A 25,334-nucleotide genomic window follows, 5' to 3' on the forward strand; every position below is an offset into this window, starting at 1 on the left:
TGAGAAAAAGCGACAGGCCCACTGTCATCGGCTACAGAATCCCACGTCAGAGAATGAGGAGGCTTACCGCAGCCTTCGCTCGGAGGTTCGGAGAGCCATGAGGCGCTGCAAGAATGGGTGGTGGTCGCGGGTTGCTGAGGAGATGGAGTCTGCCTCAGTGGCCCGTGATCACAAATCTCTATTTAACTCCATCAAAAAAGTAACCTGCAGCGCCACACCTATTACCATCATTAGGGGAAAAAACGATGATCCAATCTCCGACCCCGAGGAACAGGTTTGCAGATTTGCTGAGCATTTCTGTGAGGTCCTGGGGGAGGGAAAATCCCTCAGCCAGGAAAACATCGAGGCACAAAGTGAGGATGACCCTGCTGAGGCTGCGGTGCCTCAAATATTGGAAGAAGTCACCCCCTGTGAGTGGCTGGCTGAGGTGCCATCTGTTGAGAAAGTACTGAAGGCGATCCGGAGTCTGAGACCCGGAAAGGCAGCGGGCAGAGATGATCTCCCAAGCGAAATGCTGAGGGAGGGTGGCGTTTGTGCACAGACTGCCCTATATGACATCATAACAACAGTCTGGACTACTGGACGGGTTCCGCAGGATTGGAAGGATGCCCTGGTGGTCCCCCTTTTTAAGAAGGGCGACCGCACAGACTGTAACAACTACAGCGGCATCTCACTCCTCAGAGTGCCGGGAAAGGTCCTGGCAAGAATTATTCAACATCGCCTTGCCAGGCACGCTGAGGAGAGGCTTGCGGAGCCCCAATGCGGTTTCAGGAAAGGGCGGTCCTACACAGATGCCATATTTTCTCTCCGTCTGCTACAGCAGAGGTGTAGGAAATTCCAGCAAGACCTACATCTCTGCTTTATTGACCTGGTCAAGGCCTATGATACCATAAGTAGGCCTGGGCTCTGGGTTGTTCTTCGTGATTTTGGAGTCCCTGACCCTCTGCTCACGATCATTAAGGACCTTAATGATCGTGTGAGCGGGCCCAGGTAAAACTATGTGGCCGGGAGTCAGAGCCATTCCCTGTACACCTTGGGGTGCTACAGGGATGTCCTCTCGCTCCCACATTATTTAACATCTATTTTGACCACGTAGTTCGTGAAGACTTCAATAGCTGTACCGGGGGAATCTCCATTTGGTACATATATAATGGGAGGCTGATCGATGCCCGGCTGCATTCAAGGGATGGCTCCCTATTGCTCAACCACGTTATGTATCCTGATGATTTGGTAATAGCTGCTCATTCGGAGGAGGAGTTGGAGACGCTGCTGCTGAGACTGGAGCGTGCCACTTAGAGATGGGGCCTTACCATCAGCCCCACCAAAACTTAGCACCTGCCTGGGTATTTTGTACCATCGGACACTCCACCCCCACAACTCCCAATCGGTGATGGGGCAGTTGTGGAGAGAGTGGAGAGTTTCCCATACTTGAGCAGTGTGCTTTTGACCGGCTCCAGTTTAACAGCAGAAGTCTCACTCCGAATCAGTCCAGCGGCAATATCTTTTCATCGGTTGCGTAACGCTGTGTGGAAGCTACCTGGTCTGTCGCTCCGCACGAAGCTTCAGGTCTTCTCGGCCACGGTCATTCCCTCCGTTCTCTACGCTTGCGAAACGTGGACCCCCCTAATGGAACATCTTCGCCGGTTAGAAACATTTAGGCTAGCCTTCCTACCATCCATCCTGGGTTTAACCAGGCTAGATTGTGTGAGCTCACACATCCTTGAAAGATCTGGGAAAGGTCCCATCGGTGAGCTCCTCCGGCAGGCAAGGCTGCGTTGGCTGGGTCATGTAGCCCGCATGCCCACCCACCGCATGCCGAAACAGCTTCTGTTCGGCCGGATCAAGGGGGCTAAACGGGCGCGGCATGGGCTAGAGAAGAGATGGAGTGATGTGGTACAGGAGGACGTGGAGCTGAGTGGACGTGCCGATGACTGGTACCAGCGGTATCAAGATCGGCCTCTGTGGAGGAGGCTCGTGAAGGATGCTACTGGGCAGTTGGAGGCAGTCGCCCTCCAACAACAACGGAGGGTGGAGCAGCGACACTCACAACAACGAGCCGAGCGCCGGGTGGCTAAAGCACAGCAAGTTGGCACAGTAGGGGGCACAGGTGGTGCATCAGCCAGTCATCTCAGTCAGTCGACCCGTGGCACCTGGGTCTGCCCCGTGACCACCTGCCAGCGGGCGTTCGACACTTCACGTGGCCTCAACGTGCACATAGCCTGGCACAAGCGAATGGCGGTTGTTGTTGTGTGAGTGGGTTGGTGAATGGGTGGGTGAGTGTGTGAGTGAGTTGAGTGAGTGGGTAAGTGAGTGGGTGATTGAGTGGGTGAGTGTGAGTTAATATGTGATTGAGTGTGTGAGTGAATGAGTTGTGTGAGTGAGTGAGTGTGTGGGTGAGTGTATGAGTGGGTGAGTGTGTGAGTGAGTGGGTGAGTGTATGAGTTGAGTGAGTGTGTGAGTGTGTGAGCGGGTGAGTGAGTGAGTGGGTGAGTGAATGAGTTGAGTTAGTGTGTGTGTGAGTGGGGGAGTGAGTGGATGAGTTTGTGAGTGAATATGTGAGTGAGTGAGTGGGCGAGTGAGTGTGTGAGTGAATATGTGAATGAGTGTGTGGGTGAGTGAATGAGTTGAGTGAGTGTGTGAGTGAGTGGGTGAGTGTGAGTTAGTGTGTGAGTGTGAGTGGGTGATTGAGTGAGTGAGTGGGTGAGTGAATGAGTTGAGTAAGTGGATGAGTGAGTGGGTGAGTGAGTGGGTGAGTGAGTGAGTGGGTGAGTGAGTAGGTGAATGAGTTGAGTGAGTGGGTGAGTGAGTGGATGAGTGAGTGAGTTGGTGAGTGAGTGGGTGAGTGGGTGAGTGACTGAGTGAGTGGGTGAGTGAGTGGGTGACTGAGTGTGTGAGTGAGTGGGTGAGTGAGTGAATGAGTCGGTGAGTGAGTGGGTGAGTGAGTGGGTGAGTGAGTGAGTGGGTGAGTGTGAGTGAGTGAGTGTATGTGTTGAGTGAGTGGGTGAGTGAGTGAGTTGAGTGACAGCTACACCCAGTCGCACCCCGCAGTCTATAAACCTTCACCACCTTCTCCACCACCACCACTACCTCCACCGCCACCTCCTCCACCACCGCCTCCACCACCGCCTCCACCACCTCCACCGCCTCCACTGCCACCACCTCCACCACCACCTCCATCACCACCACCACCACCACCTCCACCGCCACCACCTCCACCACCTCCACCGCCACCACCTCCACCACCTCCACCACCACCTCCACCACCACCACCACCTCCACCTCCACCACCGCCACCACCAGCACCACCACCACCACCACCTCCACCACCACCACCAGCACCACCACCACCACCACCTCCACCTCCTCCACCGCCACCACCTCCACCACCACCTCCACCAGCACCTCCACCCACGCGTCTCCCTACAGACGTATCCACCCACCCCGCCGCCACCACCCCCCCACCTCGCCCCCGCCCCGCCCCCCGCGGAGAAAACTTCAAAGCGCCGATCCCCCGCCCCGCCCCCTGCCCCCCGCCGTCTCGCTCCCCCCCTCTGAGTGGCAGTGCCGCTATAAGCGGCGTGAGAAGAAGACTCATCCACTCACTCCTTGCCCACACTCTCTCCCCACTCTCTCTCCCCACTCTCTCTCCCCACTCTCTCTCTCCCCACTCTCTCTCCCCACTCTGCCCACTCTCCCCACTCTCTCCTCACTCTCTCTCCCCACTCTGCCCACTCTCCCCACTCTCTCCCCACACTCTCTCTCCCCACTCTCCCCACACTCTCTCCCCACTCTCCCCACACTCTCCCCACGCTCCCTACCCACACTCTCTCCCCACTCTCCCCACTCTCTCTACCCACTCTCTCCCCACTCTCTCCCCACTCTCCCCACTCTCTCTACCCACGCTCTCTCCCCACACTCTCTCCCCACTCTCCCCACGCTCTCTCCCCACGCTCTCTCCCCACGCTCTCTCCCCACACTCTCTCCCCACTCTCTCCCCACTCTCTCTCCCCACTCTCTCTCCCCACTCTCTCTCCCCACTCTCCCCACTCTCCCCACTCTCCCCACACTCTCTCCCCACTCTCTCCCACTCTCCCCACTCTCTCTCCCCACTCACTCTCCCCACTCTCCCCACTCTCCCCACTCTCCCCACTCTCTCTCCCCACTCACTCTCCCCACTCTCCCCACTCTCCCCACTCTCCCCACGCTCTCTCACCACTGCTGGACAATGCGCTGCCTTCTGATCCCAAAGATGACCAGCATCATCATCAGTATCATCATCATCAGCATCGCCACGACTCTAAGCGCCGCGAGACCTGGAGGTGAGTTCAGCATCATCATCAGCAGTAGCATCATCATCATCAGCAGCAGTAGCATCATCATCAACATCATCATCAGCAGTAGCATCATCATCAACATCATCATCAGCAGTAGCATCATCATCAACATCATCATCAACATCATCAGCAGCAGTAGCATCAACATCATCATCAACATCACCATCAGCAGTAGCATCATCATCAACATCACCATCAGCAGTAGCATCATCAACATCATCAACAGCAGCAGCATCATCATAAACATCATCAACAGCAGTAGCATCATCAACATCATCATCAACATCATCAACAGCAGCATCATCATCAAAAGTAGCATCATCACCATCAACATCATCAACAGCAGCATCATTAGCAGCATCAGCAACAGCATCAACATCAACATCAGCAGCAGCATCATAATCAACAACATCATCAGCAGCAGCATCATCAACATCAATTTCAGCAGCAGCATCATCAACAGCAGCATCATCAGCAGCAGTAGCAACATCATCATCAGCAACAGCATCATCATCAACATCATCAGCAGCAGTAACATCATCATCAACATCAGCAGCAACAGCATCATAATCAACATCATCATCAGAAGTAGCATCATCAACATCAGCAGTAGCATCATCATCAACATCATCAGCAGCAGTAACATCAACATCAAAAGCTGCAGCATCATCATCATCAGCAGCAGCGGCAGCAGCATTATCATCAACAGCAGCAGTAGCATCATCAACATCATCAACAGCAGCAGCATCATTAGCAGCATCAGCAACAGCATCAACATCAACATCAGTAGCAGCATCATCATCTTCATCAACATCATCAGCAGCAGCATCATCAACATCAATATCAGCAGCAGCAGCAACATCAACAGCAGCAGCATCATCAGCAGCATCAGCAACAGCATCATGATCAACATCATCATCAGCAGTAGCATCATCAACATCATCAACAGGAGCAGCAGCATCAGCAGCAGCAGTAGCAACATCAGCAACAGCATCATCATCAACATCACCATCAGAAGTAGCATCATCATCAGCATCATCAGCAGTAACATCATCATCAACATCATCATCAGCAATTGCATTATCATCAACATCATCAGCAGCAGTAGCATCATCAACATCATCAACAGCAGTAGCATTATCATCAACATCATCAGCAACAGCATCATCATCAACATCATCATCAGAAGTAGCATCATCATCAACATCATCAGCAGTAGCATCATCATCAAAATCATCATCAGCAGTAGCATTATCATCAACATCATCAGCAGCAGTAGCATCAACATCAAAAGCAGCAGCATCATCAGCAGCAGCGGAAACAGCATTATCATCAACAGCAGCAGCATCAGCAGCAGCAGTAGCATTATCATCAACATCAGCATCAGCAGTAACATCATCATCAGCAGCAGCATCATCATCAACATCAGCATCAGCAGTAGCATCATCAGCAGCAGCATCAGCAACAAGCACCAAACATACAGCAGCAGGCATGGTCAGGGTCGGGATTGAACCCACGACCTCCTGTGGACGCGGCGAGGTAGTCAACATCTCCTAGCCACACCGGTGCACAGACACACGCCTGCGGAGTGTTGTCGTTGTTATTATTATTGTTGTTGTTGACTGTACTTCTGCATCACTGTCAATGCAGCAGATGGGTAGGTGGGTGGATAGTTGAGTGGGTGAGTGAGTGGGTGAATAAGTGGGTGAGTAAGTGGGTGAGTAAGTGTGTGAGTGGGTGGGTGTGTAAGTAGGTGGTTGAGTAGGTGAGTGAGTGGTTGAGTGGGTGAGTGAGTGAGTAAATGCGTGGTTGAGTAGGTGAGTGAGTGGGTGAGTGAGTGGGTGTATCAGTAGGTGAGTAAGTGGGTGGTTGAGTAAGTGAGTAAGTGGGTGAGTAAATGGGTGGTTGAGTAGGTGAGTAAGTGGGTGAGTAAATGGGTCGTTGAGTAGGTGAGTGAGTAGGTGGTTGAGTAGGTGAGTGAGTGGGTGAGTGAGTGGGTGGTTGAGTAGGTGAGTAAGTGAGTGGTTGAGTAGGTGAGTAAGTGGGTGAGTAAGTGGGTGGTTGAGTAGGTGAGTAAGTGGGTGAGTAAGTGGGTGGTTGAGTAGGTGAGTGAGTGGGTGGTTGAGTAGGTGAGTATGTGGGTGGTTGAGTAGGTGAGTGTGTGAGTGGGTGGATGGTTGAGTGGGTGAGTGAGTGGGTGGTTGAGGAGGTGAGTGAGCAGGTGAGTGAGTGGGTGAGTGAGTGGGTACTTGAATGGGTGAGTAAGTGGGTGAGTAAGTGGGTGAGTAAGTGGGTGGTTGAGTAGGTGAGTAAGTGGGTGAGTAAGTGGGTGAGTGAGTGGATGGTTGAGTAGGTGAGTGAGTGGGTGAGTGAGTGGGTGAGTGAGTGGGTGAGTGAGTGGGTCAGTGAGTGGGTGAGTAACCGGGCGAGTAAGTGGGTGGTTGAGGAGGTGAAAGAGCAGGTGAGTGAGTGGGTGCTTGAGTAGGTGAGTGAGGGCGTGAGTGGGTGAGTGGGTGGTTGAGTGAGTGGGTGAGTAAATGGGTGGTTGAGTAGGTGAGTGAGTGGGTGCTTGAGTAGGTGAGTGAGGGCGTGAGTGGGTGAGTGGGTGTTTGAGTGGGTAAGTGGATGACTAAGTGAGTGGTTGAGTAGGTGAGTGAGTGGGTGGTTGAGTAGGTGAGTGAGTGAGTGAGTAAGTGCGTGAGTGGGTGAGTGAGTGAGTGGGTGAGTGAGTGGGTGGTTGAGTAGGTGAGTGAGTGGGTGGTTGAGTGGGTGAGTGAGTGGGTGAGTGGGTGTTGGAGTGGGTGAGTAAGTGGATGAGTAAGTGGGTGGTTGAGTAGCTGAGTGAGTGGATGGTTGAGTAGGTGAGTGAGTAGGTGAGTGAGTAGGTGAGTGAGTGGGTGGTTGAGTAAGTGAGTGGGTAGGTGAGTGAGTGGGTGAGTGAGCGGGTGAGTGAGTGAATGGTTGAGTAGGTGAGTGAGTAGGTGAGTGAGTGAGTGAGTGGGTGAGTGAGTGGGCGAGTAAGTGGGTGAGCAGCGCCTTCCTGCGTGGTGAGAGCCCTGTGCCACACAGGGACAGCTGCCAGTGGGGGTGCCCCTAGGCGAGATTCACACAGCAGCACCTTTGTGGTGATCGCCAGGGATGGTTGTAGGAACGCTGACGTCATGGATGTCCATTTCACCATGGAAGTCCATTTCACCATGGGAGTCCAGTTTACCGCGGGAGTCCAGTTTACCATGGGAGTCCAGTTTACCGTGGGAGTCCAGTTTACCGTGGAAGTCCAGTTCACCATGGAAGTCCAGTTCACCATGGGGGTCCAGTTCACCATGGGGGTCCAGTTCACCATGGGAGTCCAGTTCACCATGGGGGTCCAGTTTACCATGGAAGTCCAGTTTACTATGGAAGTCCAGTTTACTATGGAAGTCCAGTTCACCATAGGGGTCCAGTTCACCATGGAAGTCCAGTTTACTATGGAAGTCCAGTTCACCATGGAAGTCCAGTTTACTATGGAAGTCCAGTTCACCATGGGGGTCCAGTTCACCATGGGAGTCCAGTTTACTATGGAAGTCCAGTTCACCATGGAAGTCCAGTTTACTATGGAAGTCCAGTTCACCATGGGAGTTCAGTTCACCATGGAAGTCCAGTTTACTATGGAAGTCCAGTTCACCATGGAAGTCCAGTTTACCGTGGAAGTCCAGTTCACCGTGTGAGTCCAGTTCACCATGGGGGTCCAGTTCACCATAGAAGTCCAGTTCACCATGGGAGTCCAGTTTACCATGCGAGTCCAGTTCACCATGGGAGTCCAGTTCACCATGGGAGTCCAGTTTACCATGGGGGTCCAGTTTACCATGGGAGTTCAGTTTACTATAGAAGTCCAGTTCACCATGGAAGTCCAGTTCACCATGGGAGACCAGTTTACCATGCGAGTCCAGTTCACCATGGAAGTCCAGTTCACCATGGGAGTCCAATTTACCATGGGAGTCCAGTTTATCATGGGAGTCCAGTTTACCATGGGAGTCCAGTTCACCATAGGAGTCTAGTTTACCATGGGAGTCTAGTTTACCATGGGAGTCCAGTTTACAATGGGAGTCTAGTTTACCATGGGAGTCTAGTTTACCATAGAAGTCCAGTTTACCATGGGAGTCCAGTTCACCATGGAAGTCCAGTTTACCGTGGAAGTCCAGTTTACCTCCACAATCCACCATCATCCATGGTAAATCCACTGCTGTATGATCGTCTCCCCAACCAATCACCACCACCATCATTCATGGTAAATCCACTGCTGTATGATCGTCCCCCCAACCAATCACCACCATCATCATCCATGGTAAATCTACTGCTGTATGATCGTCTCCCCAACCAATCACCACCACCATCATCCATGGTAAATCCACTGCTGTATGATCGTCTCCCCAACCAATCACCACCATCATCATCCATGGTAAATCCACTGCTGTATGATCGTCTCCCCAACCAATCACCACCATCATCATCCATGGTAAATCCACTGCTGTATGATCGTCTCCCCAACCAATCACCACCATCATCATCCATGGTAAATCCACTGCTGTATGATCGTCTCCCCAACCAATCACCACCATCATCAGCCATGGTGTATCCACTGCTGTATGATCGTCTCCCCAACCAATCACCACCATCATCATCCATGGTGTATCCACTGCTGTATGATCGTCTCCCCAACCAATCACCACCATCATCATCCATGGTGTATCCACTGCTGTATGATCGTCTCCCCAACCAATCACCACCATCATCAGCCATAGTCAGTCCACCGCTGGATGAAGGCGTCTCGACGTTGTCGCTGGGGAGACAAAGACGGCCGGGCGTGGTTGCTAGGCGACCACGCCTACTTCCACCTCGTTCGCCATGATGGGTCTCGCATGCACTTGCCCCAAACAGCCTGTTGAAGGCTACACGGGGGAACTTTATATTTGTTTTTGTTTTCACGTGCACCAGGGACGAGGTGGAGCAGCCCCGGGCCTCTGTGCTGTCACCGTCAGAGCAAGTTCGTGTACCTGGGCACAGGTAATCAGCACCACACCTGTACACACTCAGCACTCACCTGTACACACTCAGCACACACCAGTATACTCTCAGCACACACCTGTACACACTTAGCACACACCTGTACACACTCAGCACACACCTGTACACACTCAGCACACACCTGTACACACTTAGCACACACCTGTACACACTCAGCACACACACTCAGCACACACCTGTACACACTCAGCACACACCTGTACACACTCACCACACACCTGTACACACTCAGCACACACCAGTACACACTCACCACACACCTGTACACACTCAGCACACACACTCAGCACACACCTGTACACACTCAGCACACACCTGTACAATCTCAGCACACACCTGTACACACTCAGCACACACCTGTACAATCTCAGCACACACCTGTACACACTCAGCACACACACTCAGCACACACCTAGCACACACACTCAGCACACACCTGTACACACTCAGCACACACACTCAGCACACACCAGTACACACTCAGCACCACACCTGTACACACTCAGCACACACCTGTATACACTCAGCACACACCTGTACACACTCAGCACACACCTGTACACACTCACCACACACCTGTACACACTCAGCACACACCAGTACACACTCACCACACACCTGTACACACTCAGCACACACACTCAGCACACACCTGTACACACTCAGCACACACCTGTACAATCTCAGCACACACCTGTACACACTCAGCACACACCTGTACAATCTCAGCACACACCTGTACACACTCAGCACACACACTCAGCACACACCTAGCACACACACTCAGCACACACCTGTACACACTCAGCACACACACTCAGCACACACCAGTACACACTCAGCACCACACCTGTACACACTCAGCACACACCTGTATACACTCAGCACACACCTGTACACACTCAGCACACACAATCAGCACACACCTGTACACACTCAACACACACCTGTACACACTCAGCACACACTCAGCACACACCTGTACACACTCAGCACACACCTGTACAATCTCAGCACACACCTGTACACACTAAGCACCACACCTGTACACACTCAGCAAACACCTGTACACAGTGACCACACACCACACAGAGACCCACAGACTCACCACACAGAGACCCACAGACTCACCACAAAGAGACCCATAGACTCACTACACAGAGACCCACAGACTCACCACACAGAGACCCACAGACTCACTACACAGAAACCCACAGACTCACCACAAAGAGACCCACAGACTCACTACACAGAGACCCACAGACTCATCACACAGAGACCCACAGACTCATCACACAGAGAGCCCCACAGACTCACCACACAAAGACCCACAGACTCATAACACAGAGAGACCCACAGACTCACCACACAAGAGACCCACAGACTCACCACACAGATACCCATAGACTCATCACACAGAGACCCACAGACTCACCACAGAGACCCACAGACTCATCACACAGATGCCCACAGACTCACCACACAGAGACCCACAGACTCACCACACAGAGACCTACAGACTCACCACACAGAGACCCATAGACTCATCACACAGAGACCCACAGACTCACCACACAGAAACCCACAGACTCACAACACAGAGAGACCCACAGAATCACCACACAGAAACCCACAGACTCACCACACAGAGACCCACAGACTCACCACACAGAGACCCACAGACTCACCACACAGAAACCCACAGACTCACCACACAGAGACCAACAGACTCACCACACAGAGACCCACAGACTCACACACAGAGACCCACAGACTCACCACACAGAGAGCCACAGACTCACCACACAGAGACCCACAGACTCACCACACAGAGACGCACAGACTCACACACAGAGACCCACAGACTCAACACACAGAGAGGCCCATAGACTCATCACACAGAGACCCACAGACTCACCACACAGAGACCCACAGACTCACCACACAGAGACCCACAGACTCACCACACAGAGAGACCCACAGACTCACCACACAGAGACCCATAGACTCACAACAGAGACACACAGACTCACCACAGAGACACCCACAGACTCATCACACAGAGACCCACAGACTCACCACACAGAGAGCCCCATAGACTCATCACACAGAGACCCACAGACTCACCACACAGAGACCCATAGACTCATCACACAGAGACCCACAGACTCACCACACAGAGACCCACAGAATCACCACACAAAGACCCACAGACTCACCAAAAAGAGACCCACAGACTCACTACACAGAGACCCACAGACTCATCACACAGAGACCCACAGACTCACCACACAGGAGGCCCACAGACTCACCACACAGAAACCCACAGACTCACCACACAGAGAGACCCACAGACTCATCACACAGAAACCCACAGACTCACCACACAGAGACCCACAGACTCACCACACAGAAACCCACAGACTCACCACGCAAAGAGACCCACAGACTCACCACACAGAAACCCACAGACTCACCACACAGAGACCCACAGACTCACCACACAGAGACCCACAGACTCACCACACAGAGACCCACAGACTCACCACACAGAGACCCACAGACTTACCACACAGAGAGACCCACAGACTCATCACACAGAGAGACCGACAGACTCACCACACAGAGACTCACAGACTCACCACACAGCAGACCCACAGACTCACCACACAGAAACCCACAGACTCACCACACAGAGAGACCCACAGACTCACCACACAGAAACCCACAGACTCACCACACAGAGACCCACAGACTCATCACACAAGGACCCACAGACTGACCACACAGAGAGACCCACAGACTCACCACACAGAGACCCAAAGACTCACCACACAGAGACCCATTGACTCATCACACAGAGACCCACAAACTCACCACACAGAGACCCACAGACTCACCACACAGAGACCTATAGACTCATCACACAGATACCCACAGACTCACCACACAGAGACCCACAGACTCACCAAACAGAGAGACCCACAGACTCACCACATAGAGACCCATAGACTCACAACAGAGACACACAGACTCACCACAGAGAGCCCCACAGACTCATCACACAGAGACCCACAGACTCACCACACAGAGACCCACAGACTTACCACACAGAGAGACCCACAGACTCATCACACAGAGAGACCGACAGACTCACCACACAGAGACTCACAGACTCACCACACAGCAGACCCACAGACTCACCACACAGAAACCCACAGACTCACCACACAGAGAGACCCACAGACTCACCACACAGAAACCCACAGACTCACCACACAGAGACCCACAGACTCATCACACAAGGACCCACAGACTGACCACACAGAGAGACCCACAGACTCACCACACAGAGACCCAAAGACTCACCACACAGAGACCCATTGACTCATCACACAGAGACCCACAAACTCACCACACAGAGACCCACAGACTCACCACACAGAGACCTATAGACTCATCACACAGATACCCACAGACTCACCACACAGAGACCCACAGACTCACCAAACAGAGAGACCCACAGACTCACCACATAGAGACCCATAGACTCACAACAGAGACACACAGACTCACCACAGAGAGCCCCACAGACTCATCACACAGAGACCCACAGACTCACCACACAGAGAGACCCATAGACTCATCACACAGAGACCCACAGACTCACCACACAGAGACCCACAGAATCACCACACAGAGACCCACAGACTCACCAAAAAGAGACCCACAGACTCACTACACAGAGACCTACAGACTCATCACATAGAGACCCACAGACTCATCACACAGAGAGGCCCACAGACTCACCACACAGAGACCCACAGACTCATAACACAGAGAGACCCACAGACTCACCACACAGAGACCCACAGACTCACCACACAGAGACCCATAGACTCACCACACAGAGACCCACAGACTCACCACACAGAGACCCATAGACTCACCACACAGAGACCCACAGACTCACCACACAGAGACCCATAAACTCACCAAACAGAGACCCACAGACTCACACACAGAAACCCACAGACTCACCACACAGAGACCCACAGACTCACACACAGAGACCCACAGACTCACCACACAGAGACCCACAGACTCACCACACAGAGACCCACAGACTCACCACACAGAGACCCACAGACTCACCACACAGAGACCCATAGACTCATCACACAGAGACCCATAAACTCATCACACAGAGACCCACAGACTCATCACACAGAGACCCACAGACTCACCACACAGAAACCCACAGACTCACCACACAGAGACCCACAGACTCACCACACAGAGAGACGCACAGACTCACCACACAGAGACCAACAGACTCACCACACAGAGACCCACAGACTCACACACAGAGACCCACAGACTCACCACACAGAGAGCCACAGACTCACCACACAGAGACCCACAGACTCACCACACAGAGACGCACAGACTCACACACAGAGACCCACAGACTCACCACACAGAGAGGCCCATAGACTCATCACACAGAGACCCACAGACTCACCACACAGAGACCCACAGACTCACCACACAGAGACCCACAGACTCACCACACAGAGAGACCCACAGACTCACCACACAGAGACCCATAGACTCACAACAGAGACACACAGACTCACCACTGAGACACCCACAGACTCATCACACAGAGACCCACAGACTCACCACACAGAGAGCCCCATAGACTCATCACACAGGAACCCACAGACTCACCACACAGAGACCCACAGACTCATCACATAGAGACCCATAGACTCACAACAGAGACACACAGACTCACCACAGAGAGCCCCACAGACTCATCACACAGAGACCCACAGACTCACCACACAGAGAGACCCATAGACTCATCACACAGAGACCCACAGACTCACCACACAGAGACCCACAGAATCACCACACAGAGACCCACAGACTCACCAAAAAGAGACCCACAGACTCACTACACAGAGACCTACAGACTCATCACATAGAGACCCACAGACTCATCACACAGAGAGACCCACAGACTCACCACACAGAGACCCACAGACTCACACACAGAAACCCACAGACTCACCACACAGAGACCACAGACTCACACACAGAGACCCACAGACTCACCACACAGAGACCCACAGACTCACCACACAGACACCCACAGACTCACCACACAGAGACCCACAGACTCACCACACAGAGACCCATAGACTCATCACACAGAGACCCATAAACTCATCACACAGAGACCCACAGACTCATCACACAGAGACCCACAGACTCACCACACAGAAACCCACAGACTCACCACACAGAGACCCACAGACTCACCACACAGAGAGACGCACAGACTCACCACACAGAGACCAACAGACTCACCACACAGAGACCCACAGACTCACACACAGAGACCCACAGACTCACCACACAGAGAGCCACAGACTCACCACACAGAGACCCACAGACTCACCACACAGAGACGCACAGACTCACACACAGAGACCCACAGACTCACCACACAGAGAGGCCCATAGACTCATCACACAGAGACCCACAGACTCACCACACAGAGACCCACAGACTCACCACACAGAGACCCACAGACTCACCACACAGAGAGACCCACAGACTCACCACACAGAGACCCATAGACTCACAACAGAGACACACAGACTCACCACAGAGACACCCACAGACTCATCACACAGAGACCCACAGACTCACCACACAGAGAGCCCCATAGACTCATCACACAGAAACCCACAGACTCACCACACAGAGACCCACAGACTCATCACACAGAGACCCACAGACTCACCACACAGGAGGCCCACAGACTCACCACACAGAAACCCACAGACTCACCACACAGAGAGACCCATAGACTCATCACACAGAAACGCACAGACTCACCACACAGAGACCCACAGACTCACCACACAGAAACCCACAGACTCACCACACAGAGAGCCACAGACTCACCACACAGAAACCCACAGACTCACCACACAAAGACCCACAGACTCACCACACAGAGACCCACAGACTCACCACACAGAGACCCACAGACTCACCACACAGAGACCCACAGACTCACACACAGAGACCCAGAGACTCACCACACAGAGAGTCCCACAGACTCATCACACAGAGAGACCGACAGACTCACCACACAAAGACTCACAGACTCACCACACAGCAGACCCACAGACTCACCACACAGAAACCCACAGACTCACCACACAGAGAGACCCACAGACTCACCACACAGAAACCCACAGACTCACCACACAGAGACCCACAGATTCATCACACAAGGACCCACAGACTCACCACAAAGAGAGACCCACAGACTCACCACACAGAGACCCACAGACTCACCACACAGAGACCCATAGACTCATCACACAGAGACCCACAAACTCACCACACAAGGACCCACAGACTCACCACACAGAGACCCACAGACTCACCACACAGAGAGACGCACAGACTCACCACACAGAGACCAACAGACTCACCACACAGAGACCCACAGACTCACACACAGAGACCCACAGACTCACCACACAGAGAGCCACAGACTCACCACACAGAGACCCACAGACTCACCACACAGAGACGCACAGACTCACACACAGAGACCCACAGACTCACCACACAGAGAGGCCCATAGACTTATCACACAGAGACCCACAGACTCACCACACAGAGACCCACAGACTCACCACACAGAGACCCACAGACTCACCACACAGAGAGACCCACAGACTCACCACACAGAGACCCATAGACTCACAACAGAGACACACAGACTCACCACAGAGAGACCCACAGACTCACCACACAGAAACCCACAGACTCACCACACAGAGACCCACAGACTCATCACACAAGGACCCACAGACTGACCACACAGAGAGACCCACAGACTCACCACACAGAGACCCACAGACTCACCACACAGAGACCCATAGACTCATCACACAGAGACCCACAAACTCACCACACAGAGACCCACAGACTCACCAAACAGAGACCTATAGACTCATCACACAGATACCCACAGACTCACCACACAGAGACCCACAGACTCACCAAACAGAGAGACCCACAGACTCACCACATAGAGACCCATAGACTCACAACAGAGACACACAGACTCACCACAGAGAGACCCACATACTCATCACACAGAGACCCACAGACTCACCACACAGAGAGACCCATAGACTCATAACACAGATACCCACAGACTCACCACACAGAGACCCACAGAATCACCACACAGAGACCCACAGACTCACCAAAAAGAGACCCACAGACTCACTACACAGAGACCTACAGACTCATCACATAGAGACCCACAGACTCATCACACAGAGAGACCCACAGACTCACCACACAGAGACCCACAGACTCATAACACAGAGAGACCCACAGACTCACCACACAGAGACCCACAGACTCACCACACAGAGACCCATAGACTCACCACACAGAGACCCACAGACTCACCACACAGAGACCCATAGACTCACCACACAGAGACCCACAGACTCACCACACAGAGACCCATAAACTCACCAAACAGAGACCCACAGACTCACACACAGAAACCCACAGACTCACCACACAGAGACCCACAGACTCACACACAGAGACCCACAGACTCACCACACAGAGACCCACAGACTCACCACACAGAGACCCACAGACTCACCACACAGAGACACACAGACTCACCACACAGAGACCCATAGACTCATCACACAGAGACCCATAAACTCATCACACAGAGACCCACAGACTCATCACACAGAGACCCACAGACTCACCACACAGAAACCCACAGACTCACCACACAGAGACCCACAGACTCACCACACAGAGAGACGCACAGACTCACACACAGAGACCCACAGACTCACCACACAGAGAGCCACAGACTCACCACACAGAGACCCACAGACTCACCACACAGAGACGCACAGACTCACACACAGAGACCCACAGACTCACCACACAGAGACCCACAGACTCACCACACAGAGACCCACAGACTCACCACACAGAGAGACCCACAGACTCACCACACAGACACCCATAGACTCACAACAGAGACACACAGACTCACCACAGAGACACCCACAGACTCATCACACAGAGACCCACAGACTCACCACACAGAGAGCCCCATAGACTCATCACACAGAAACCCACAGACTCACCACACAGAGACCCACAGACTCATCACACAGAGACCCACAGACTCACCACACAGGAGGCCCACAGACTCACCACACAGAAACCCACAGACTCACCACACAGAGAGACCCATAGACTCATCACACAGAAACCCACAGACTCACCACACAGAGACCCACAGACTCACCACACAGAAACCCACAGACTCACCACGCAAAGAGACCCACAGACTCACCACACAGAGACCCACAGACTCACCACACAAAGACCCACAGACTCACCACACAGAGAGACCCACAGACTCACCACACAGAGACCCATAGACTCACAACAGAGACACACAGACTCACCACAGAGACACCCACAGACTCATCACACAGAGACCCACAGACTCACCACACAGAGAGCCCCATAGACTCATCACACAGAAACCCACAGACTCACCACACAAAGACCCACAGACTCATCACTCAGAGACCCACAGACTCACCACACAGGAGGCCCACAGACTCACCACACAGAAACCCACAGACTCACCACACAGAGAGACCCATAGACTCATCACACAGAAACCCACAGACTCACCACACAGAGACCCACAGACTCACCACACAGAAACCCACAGACTCACCACGCAAAGAGACCCACAGACTCACCACACAGAAACCCACAGACTCACCACACAAAGACCCACAGACTCACCACACAGAGACACACAGACTCACCACACAGAGACCCACAGACTCACCACACAGAGACCCACAGACTCACACACAGAGACCCACAGACTCACCACACAGAGAGACCCACAGACTCATCACACAGAGAGACCGACAGACTCACCACACAAAGACTCACAGACTCACCACACAGCAGACCCACAGACTCACCACACAGAAACCCACAGACTCACCACACAGAGAGACCCACAGACTCACCACACAGAAACCCACAGACTCACCACACAGAGACCCACAGATTCATCACACAAGGACCCACAGACTCACCACACAGAGAGACCCACAGACTCACCACACAGAGACCCACAGACTCACCACACAGAGACCCATAGACTCATCACACAGAGACCCACAAACTCACCACACAGAGACCCACAGACTCACCACACAGAGACCCACAGACTCACCACACAGAGAGACGCACAGACTCACCACACAGAGACCAACAGACTCACCACACAGAGACCCACAGACTCACCACACAGAGAGCCACAGACTCACCACACAGAGACCCACAGACTCACCACACAGAGACGCACAGACTCACACACAGAGACCCACAGACTCACCACACAGAGAGGCCCATAGACTTATCACACAGAGACCCACAGACTCACCACACAGAGACCCACAGACTCACCACACAGAGACCCACAGACTCACCACACAGAGAGACCCACAGACTCACCACACAGAGACCCATAGACTCACAACAGAGTCCCACAGACTCACCACAGAGAGACCGACAGACTCACCACACAGAAACCCACAGACTCACCACACAGAGACCCACAGACTCATCACACAAGGACCCACAGACTGACCACACAGAGAGACCCACAGACTCACCACACAGAGACCCACAGACTCACCACACAGAGACCCATAGACTCATCACACAGAGACCCACAAACTCACCACACAGAGACCCACAGACTCACCACACAGAGACCTATAGACTCATCACACAGATACCCACAGACTCACCACACAGAGACCCACAGACTCACCAAACAGAGAGACCCACAGACTCACCACATAGAGACCCATAGACTCACAACAGAGACACACAGACTCACCACAGAGAGACCCACAGACTCATCACACAGAGACCCACAGACTCACCACACAGAGAGACCCATAGACTCATAACACAGAGACCCACAGACTCACCACACAGAGACCCACAGAATCACCACACAGAGACCCACAGACTCACCAAAAAGAGACCCACAGACTCACTACACAGAGACCTACAGACTCATCACATAGAGACCCACAGACTCATCACACAGAGAGACCCACAGACTCACCACACAGAGACCCACAGACTCATAACACAGAGAGACCCACAGACTCACCACACAGAGACCCACAGACTCACCACACAGAGACCCATAGACTCACCACACAGAGACCCACAGACTCACCACACAGAGACCCATAGACTCACCACACAGAGACCCACAGACTCACCACACAGAGACCCATAAACTCACCAAACAGAGACCCACAGACTCACACACAGAAACCCACAGACTCACCACACAGAGACCCACAGACTCACACACAGAGACCCACAGACTCACCACACAGAGACCCACAGACTCACCACACAGAGACCCACAGACTCACCACACAGAGACCCACAGACTCACCACACAGAGACCCATAGACTCATCACACAGAGACCCATAAACTCATCACACAGAGACCCACAGACTCATCACACAGAGACCCACAGACTCACCACACAGAAACCCACAGACTCACCACACAGAGACCCACAGACTCACCACACAGAGAGACGCACAGACTCACACACAGAGACCCACAGACTCACCACACAGAGAGCCACAGACTCACCACACAGAGACCCACAGACTCACCACACAGAGACGCACAGACTCACACACAGAGACCCACAGACTCACCACACAGAGACCCACAGACTCACCACACAGAGACCCACAGACTCACCACACAGAGAGACCCACAGACTCACCACACAGAGACCCATAGACTCACAACAGAGACACACAGACTCACCACAGAGACACCCACAGACTCATCACACAGAGACCCACAGACTCACCACACAGAGAGCCCCATAGACTCATCAGACAGAAACCCACAGACTCACCACACAGAGACCCACAGACTCATCACACAGAGACCCACAGACTCACCACACAGGAGGCCCACAGACTCACCACACAGAAACCCACAGACTCACCACACAGAGAGACCCATAGACTCATCACACAGAAACCCACAGACTCACCACACAGAGACCCACAGACTCACCACACAGAAACCCACAGACTCACCACGCAAAGAGACCCACAGACTCACCACACAGAAACCCACAGACTCACCACACAGAGACCCACAGACTCACCACACAGAGACCCACAGACTCACCACACAGAGACCCACAGACTCACCACACAGAGACCCACAGACTCACACACAGAGACCCACAGACTCACCACACAGAGAGACCCACAGACTCATCACACAGAGAGACCGACAGACTCGCCACACAAAGACTCACAGACTCACCACACAGCAGACCCACAGACTCACCACACAGAAACCCACAGACTCACCACACAGAGAGACCCACAGACTCACCACACAGAAACCCACAGACTCACCACACAGAGACCCACAGATTCATCACACAAGGACCCACAGACTCACCACACAGAGACCCATAGACTCATCACACAGAGACCCACAAACTCACCACACAGAGACCCACAGACTCACCACACAGAGACCCACAGACTCACCACACAGAGAGACGCACAGACTCACCACACAGAGACCAACAGACTCACCACACAGAGACCCACAGACTCACACACAGAGACCCACAGACTCACCACACAGAGACGCACAGACTCACACACAGAGACCCACAGACTCACCACACAGAGAGGCCCATAGACTCACCACACAGAGACCCACAGACTCATCACACAGAGACCCACAGACTCACCACACAGAGAGACCCATAGACTCATCACACAGAGACCCACAAACTCACCACACAGAGACCCACAGAATCACCACACAGAGACCCACAGACTCACCACACAGGAGACCCACAGACTCACCACACAGAAACCCACAGACTCACCACACAGAGAGTCCCATAGACTCATCACACAGAAACCCACAGACTCACCACACAGAGACCCACAGACTCACCACACAGAAACCCACAGACTCACCACGCAAAGAGACCCACAGACTCACCACACAGAAACCCACAGACTCACCACACAGAGACCCACAGACTCACCACACAGAGACCCACAGACTCACCACACAGAGACCCACAGACTCACCACACAGAGACCCACAGACTCACCACACAGAGAGACCCACAGACTCATCACACAGAGAGACCGACAGACTCACCACACAGAAACCCACAGACTCACCACACAGAGAGACCCACAGACTCACCACACAGAAACCCACAGACTCACCACACAGAGACCCACAGACTCATCACACAGAGACCCACAGACTCACCACACAGAGAGACCCACAGACTCACCACACAGAGACCCACAGACTCACCACACAGAGACCCACAGACTCACCACACAGAGACCCACAGACTCACCACACAGAGACCCATAGACTCATCACACAGAGACCCACAAACTCACCACACAGAGACCCATAGACTCACCACAGAGACCCACAGACTCACCACACAGAGACCCACAGACTCACCACACAGAGACCCACAGACTCACCACACAGAGACCCACAGACTCACACACAGAGACCCACAGACTCACCACACAGAGAGACCCATAGACTCATCACACAGAGACCCACAGACTCACCACACAGAGACCCACAGATTCACCACACAGAGACCCACAGACTCACCACACAGAGAGACCCACAGACTCACCACACAGAGACCCATAGACTCACCACAGAGACCCACAGACTCACCACAGAGAGACCCACAGAATCACCAAAAAGAGACCCACAGATTCACTACACAGAGACCCACAGACTCATCACACAGAGACCCACAGACTCACCACACAGGAAACCCACAGACTCACCACACAGAAACCCACAGACTCACTACACAGAGAGACCCATAGACTCATCACACAGAAACCCACAGACTCACCACACAGAGACCCACAAACTCACCACATAGAAACACACAGACTCACCACACAGAGAGACCCACAGACTCACCACACAGACACCCACAGACTCACCACACAGAGACCCACAGACTCACCACACAGAGACCCACAGACTCACCACACAGAGAGACCCACAGACTCATCACTCAGAGAGACCGACAGACTCACCACACAGAGACCCACAGACTCACCACACAGAGACCCACGGACTCACCACACAGGAGACCCACAGACTCACCACCCAGAAACCCACAGACTCACCACACAGAGACCCACAGACTCATCACACAGAGACCCACAGACTCACCACACAGAGAGCCCCACAGCCTCACCACACAGAGATCCACAGACTCACCACACAGAGAGACCCACAGACTCATCACACAGAGAGACCCACAGACTCATCACACAGAGAGACCGACAGACTCACCACACAGAGACCCACAGACTCACCACACAGAGACCCACAGACTCCCCACACAGAGACCCACAGACTCACCACGCAGAGACCCACTGACTCACCACACAGAGACCCACAGACTCATCACACAGAGACCCACAGACTCACCACACAGAGACCCACAGACTCACCCCATAGAGAGACCCACAGACTCACCACACAGAGACCGACAGACTCACCACACAGAGACCCACAGACTCATCACACAGAAACCCACAGACTCACCACACAGAGAGACCCACAGACTCACCACACAGAAACCCACAGACTCACTACACAGGAGACCCACAGACTTACCACACAGAGACCCACCGACTCATCACACAGAAACCCACAGACTCACCACACAGAGAGACCCATATACTCATCACACAGAGAGACCCATAGACTCATCACACAGAGACCCACAGACTCACCACAGAGACCCACAGACTCACCACACAGAGAGACCCACAGACTCACCACACAGAGACCCATAGACTCACCACAGAGACCCACAGACTCACCACAGACAGACCCATAGACTCATCACACAGAGACCCACAGACTCACCACACAGAGACCCACAGAATCACCACACAGAGACCCACAGACTCACTACACAGAGACCCACAGACTCATCACACAGAGACCCACAGACTCACCGCACAGGAAACCCACAGACTCACCACACAGAAACCCACAGACTCACCACACAGAGAGACCCATAGACTCATCACACAGAAACCCACAGACTCACCACACAGAGACCCACAGACTCACCACATAGAAACCCACAGACTCACCACACAGAGACCCACAGACTCACCACACAGAGACCCACAGACTCACCACACAGAGAGACCCACAGACTCATCACACAGAGAGACCGACAGACTCACCACACAGAGACCCACAGACTCACCACATAGAGACCCTCAGAATCACCACACAGAGACCAACAGACTCACCACACAGAGGCCCATAGACTCATCACACAGAGACCCACAGACTCACCACACAGAGACCCACGGACTCACCACACAGGAGACCCACAGACTCACCACACAGAAACCCACAGACTCACCACACAGAGACCCACAGACTCATCACACAGAGACCCACAGACTCACCACACAGAGAGACCCACAGCCTCACCACACAGAGATCCACAGACTCACCACACAGAGAGACCCACAGACTCATCACACAGAGAGACCCACAGACTCATCACACAGAGACCCACAGACTCATCACACAGAAACCCACAGACTCACCACACAGAGAGACCCACAGACTCACCACACAGAAACCCACAGACTCACCACACAGAGACCCACAGACTCATCACACAGAGACCCACAGACTCACCACACAGAGAGACCCACAGCCTCACCACACAGAGATCCACAGACTCACCACACAGAGAGACCCACAGACTCATCACACAGAGAGACCCACAGACTCATCACACAGAGACCCACAGACTCATCACACAGAAACCCACAGACTCACCACACAGAGAGACCCACAGACTCACCACACAGAAACCCACATACTCACCACACAGGAGACCCACAGACTTACCACACAGAGACCCACCGACTCATCACACAGAAACCCACAGACTCACCACACAGAGAGACCCATAGACTCGTCACACAGAGAGACCCATAGACTCATCACACAGAGACCCACAGACTCACCACAGAGACCCATAGACTCATCACACAGAGACCCACAGACTCACCACACAGAGACCCACAGACTCACCACAGAGACCCACAGACTCACCACACAGAAACCCACAGACTCATCACACAGAGACCCACAGACTCATCACACAGAAACCCACAGACTCACCACACAGAGAGACCCACAGACTCACCACACAGAAACCCACAGACTCACCACACAGGAGACCCACAGACTTACCACACAGAGACCCACTGACTCATCACACAGAAACCCACAGACTCACCACACAAAGAGACCCACAGACTCACCACACAGAAACCCACAGACTCACCACACAGGAGACCCACAGACTTACCACACAGAGACCCACCGACTCATCACACAGAAACCCACAGACTCACCACACAGAGAGACCCATAGACTCATCACACAGCGACCCACCGACTCATCACACAGAAACCCACTGACTCACCACATAGAGAGACCCATAGACTCATCACACAGAGACCCACAGACTCACCACAGAGACCCATAGACTCATCACACAGAGACCCACAGACTCACCACAGAGACCCACAGACTCATCACACAGAAACCCACAGACTCACCACACAGAGACCCATAGACTCACCACACAGAGACCCACAGACTCATC

At 53.1% G+C, this 25,334-nt stretch overlaps 2 protein-coding genes across 2 annotated transcripts in view; one reads left to right on the forward strand and one right to left on the reverse strand.

The window, feature by feature from the left end:
- Positions 1–25,334, reverse strand: part of LOC116958217 (uncharacterized) — a 153,699-nt gene that overhangs the window by 103,167 nt on the left and 25,198 nt on the right. The gene's annotated exons all lie outside the window — the stretch shown is intronic.
- Positions 3,622–25,334, forward strand: part of LOC116958219 (uncharacterized) — a 58,217-nt gene continuing 36,504 nt past the window's right edge. Inside the window, exons 1-2 of the mRNA XM_032980742.2 lie at positions 3,622–4,319; positions 9,309–9,377. Of these exons, the coding sequence (XP_032836633.1) occupies positions 4,226–4,319; positions 9,309–9,377 (163 nt within the window). The 5' untranslated portion in view covers positions 3,622–4,225. The remainder of the gene's footprint in view (positions 4,320–9,308; positions 9,378–25,334) is intronic.

This window comes from Petromyzon marinus, chromosome 74 (genome assembly GCF_048934315.1).
Source record: "Petromyzon marinus isolate PM22_M1 ecotype Great Lakes invasive population chromosome 74, UKy_Petmar_22M1.pri1.0, whole genome shotgun sequence".
In the NCBI taxonomy this organism is placed as follows: domain Eukaryota; kingdom Metazoa; phylum Chordata; class Hyperoartia; order Petromyzontiformes; family Petromyzontidae; genus Petromyzon; species Petromyzon marinus.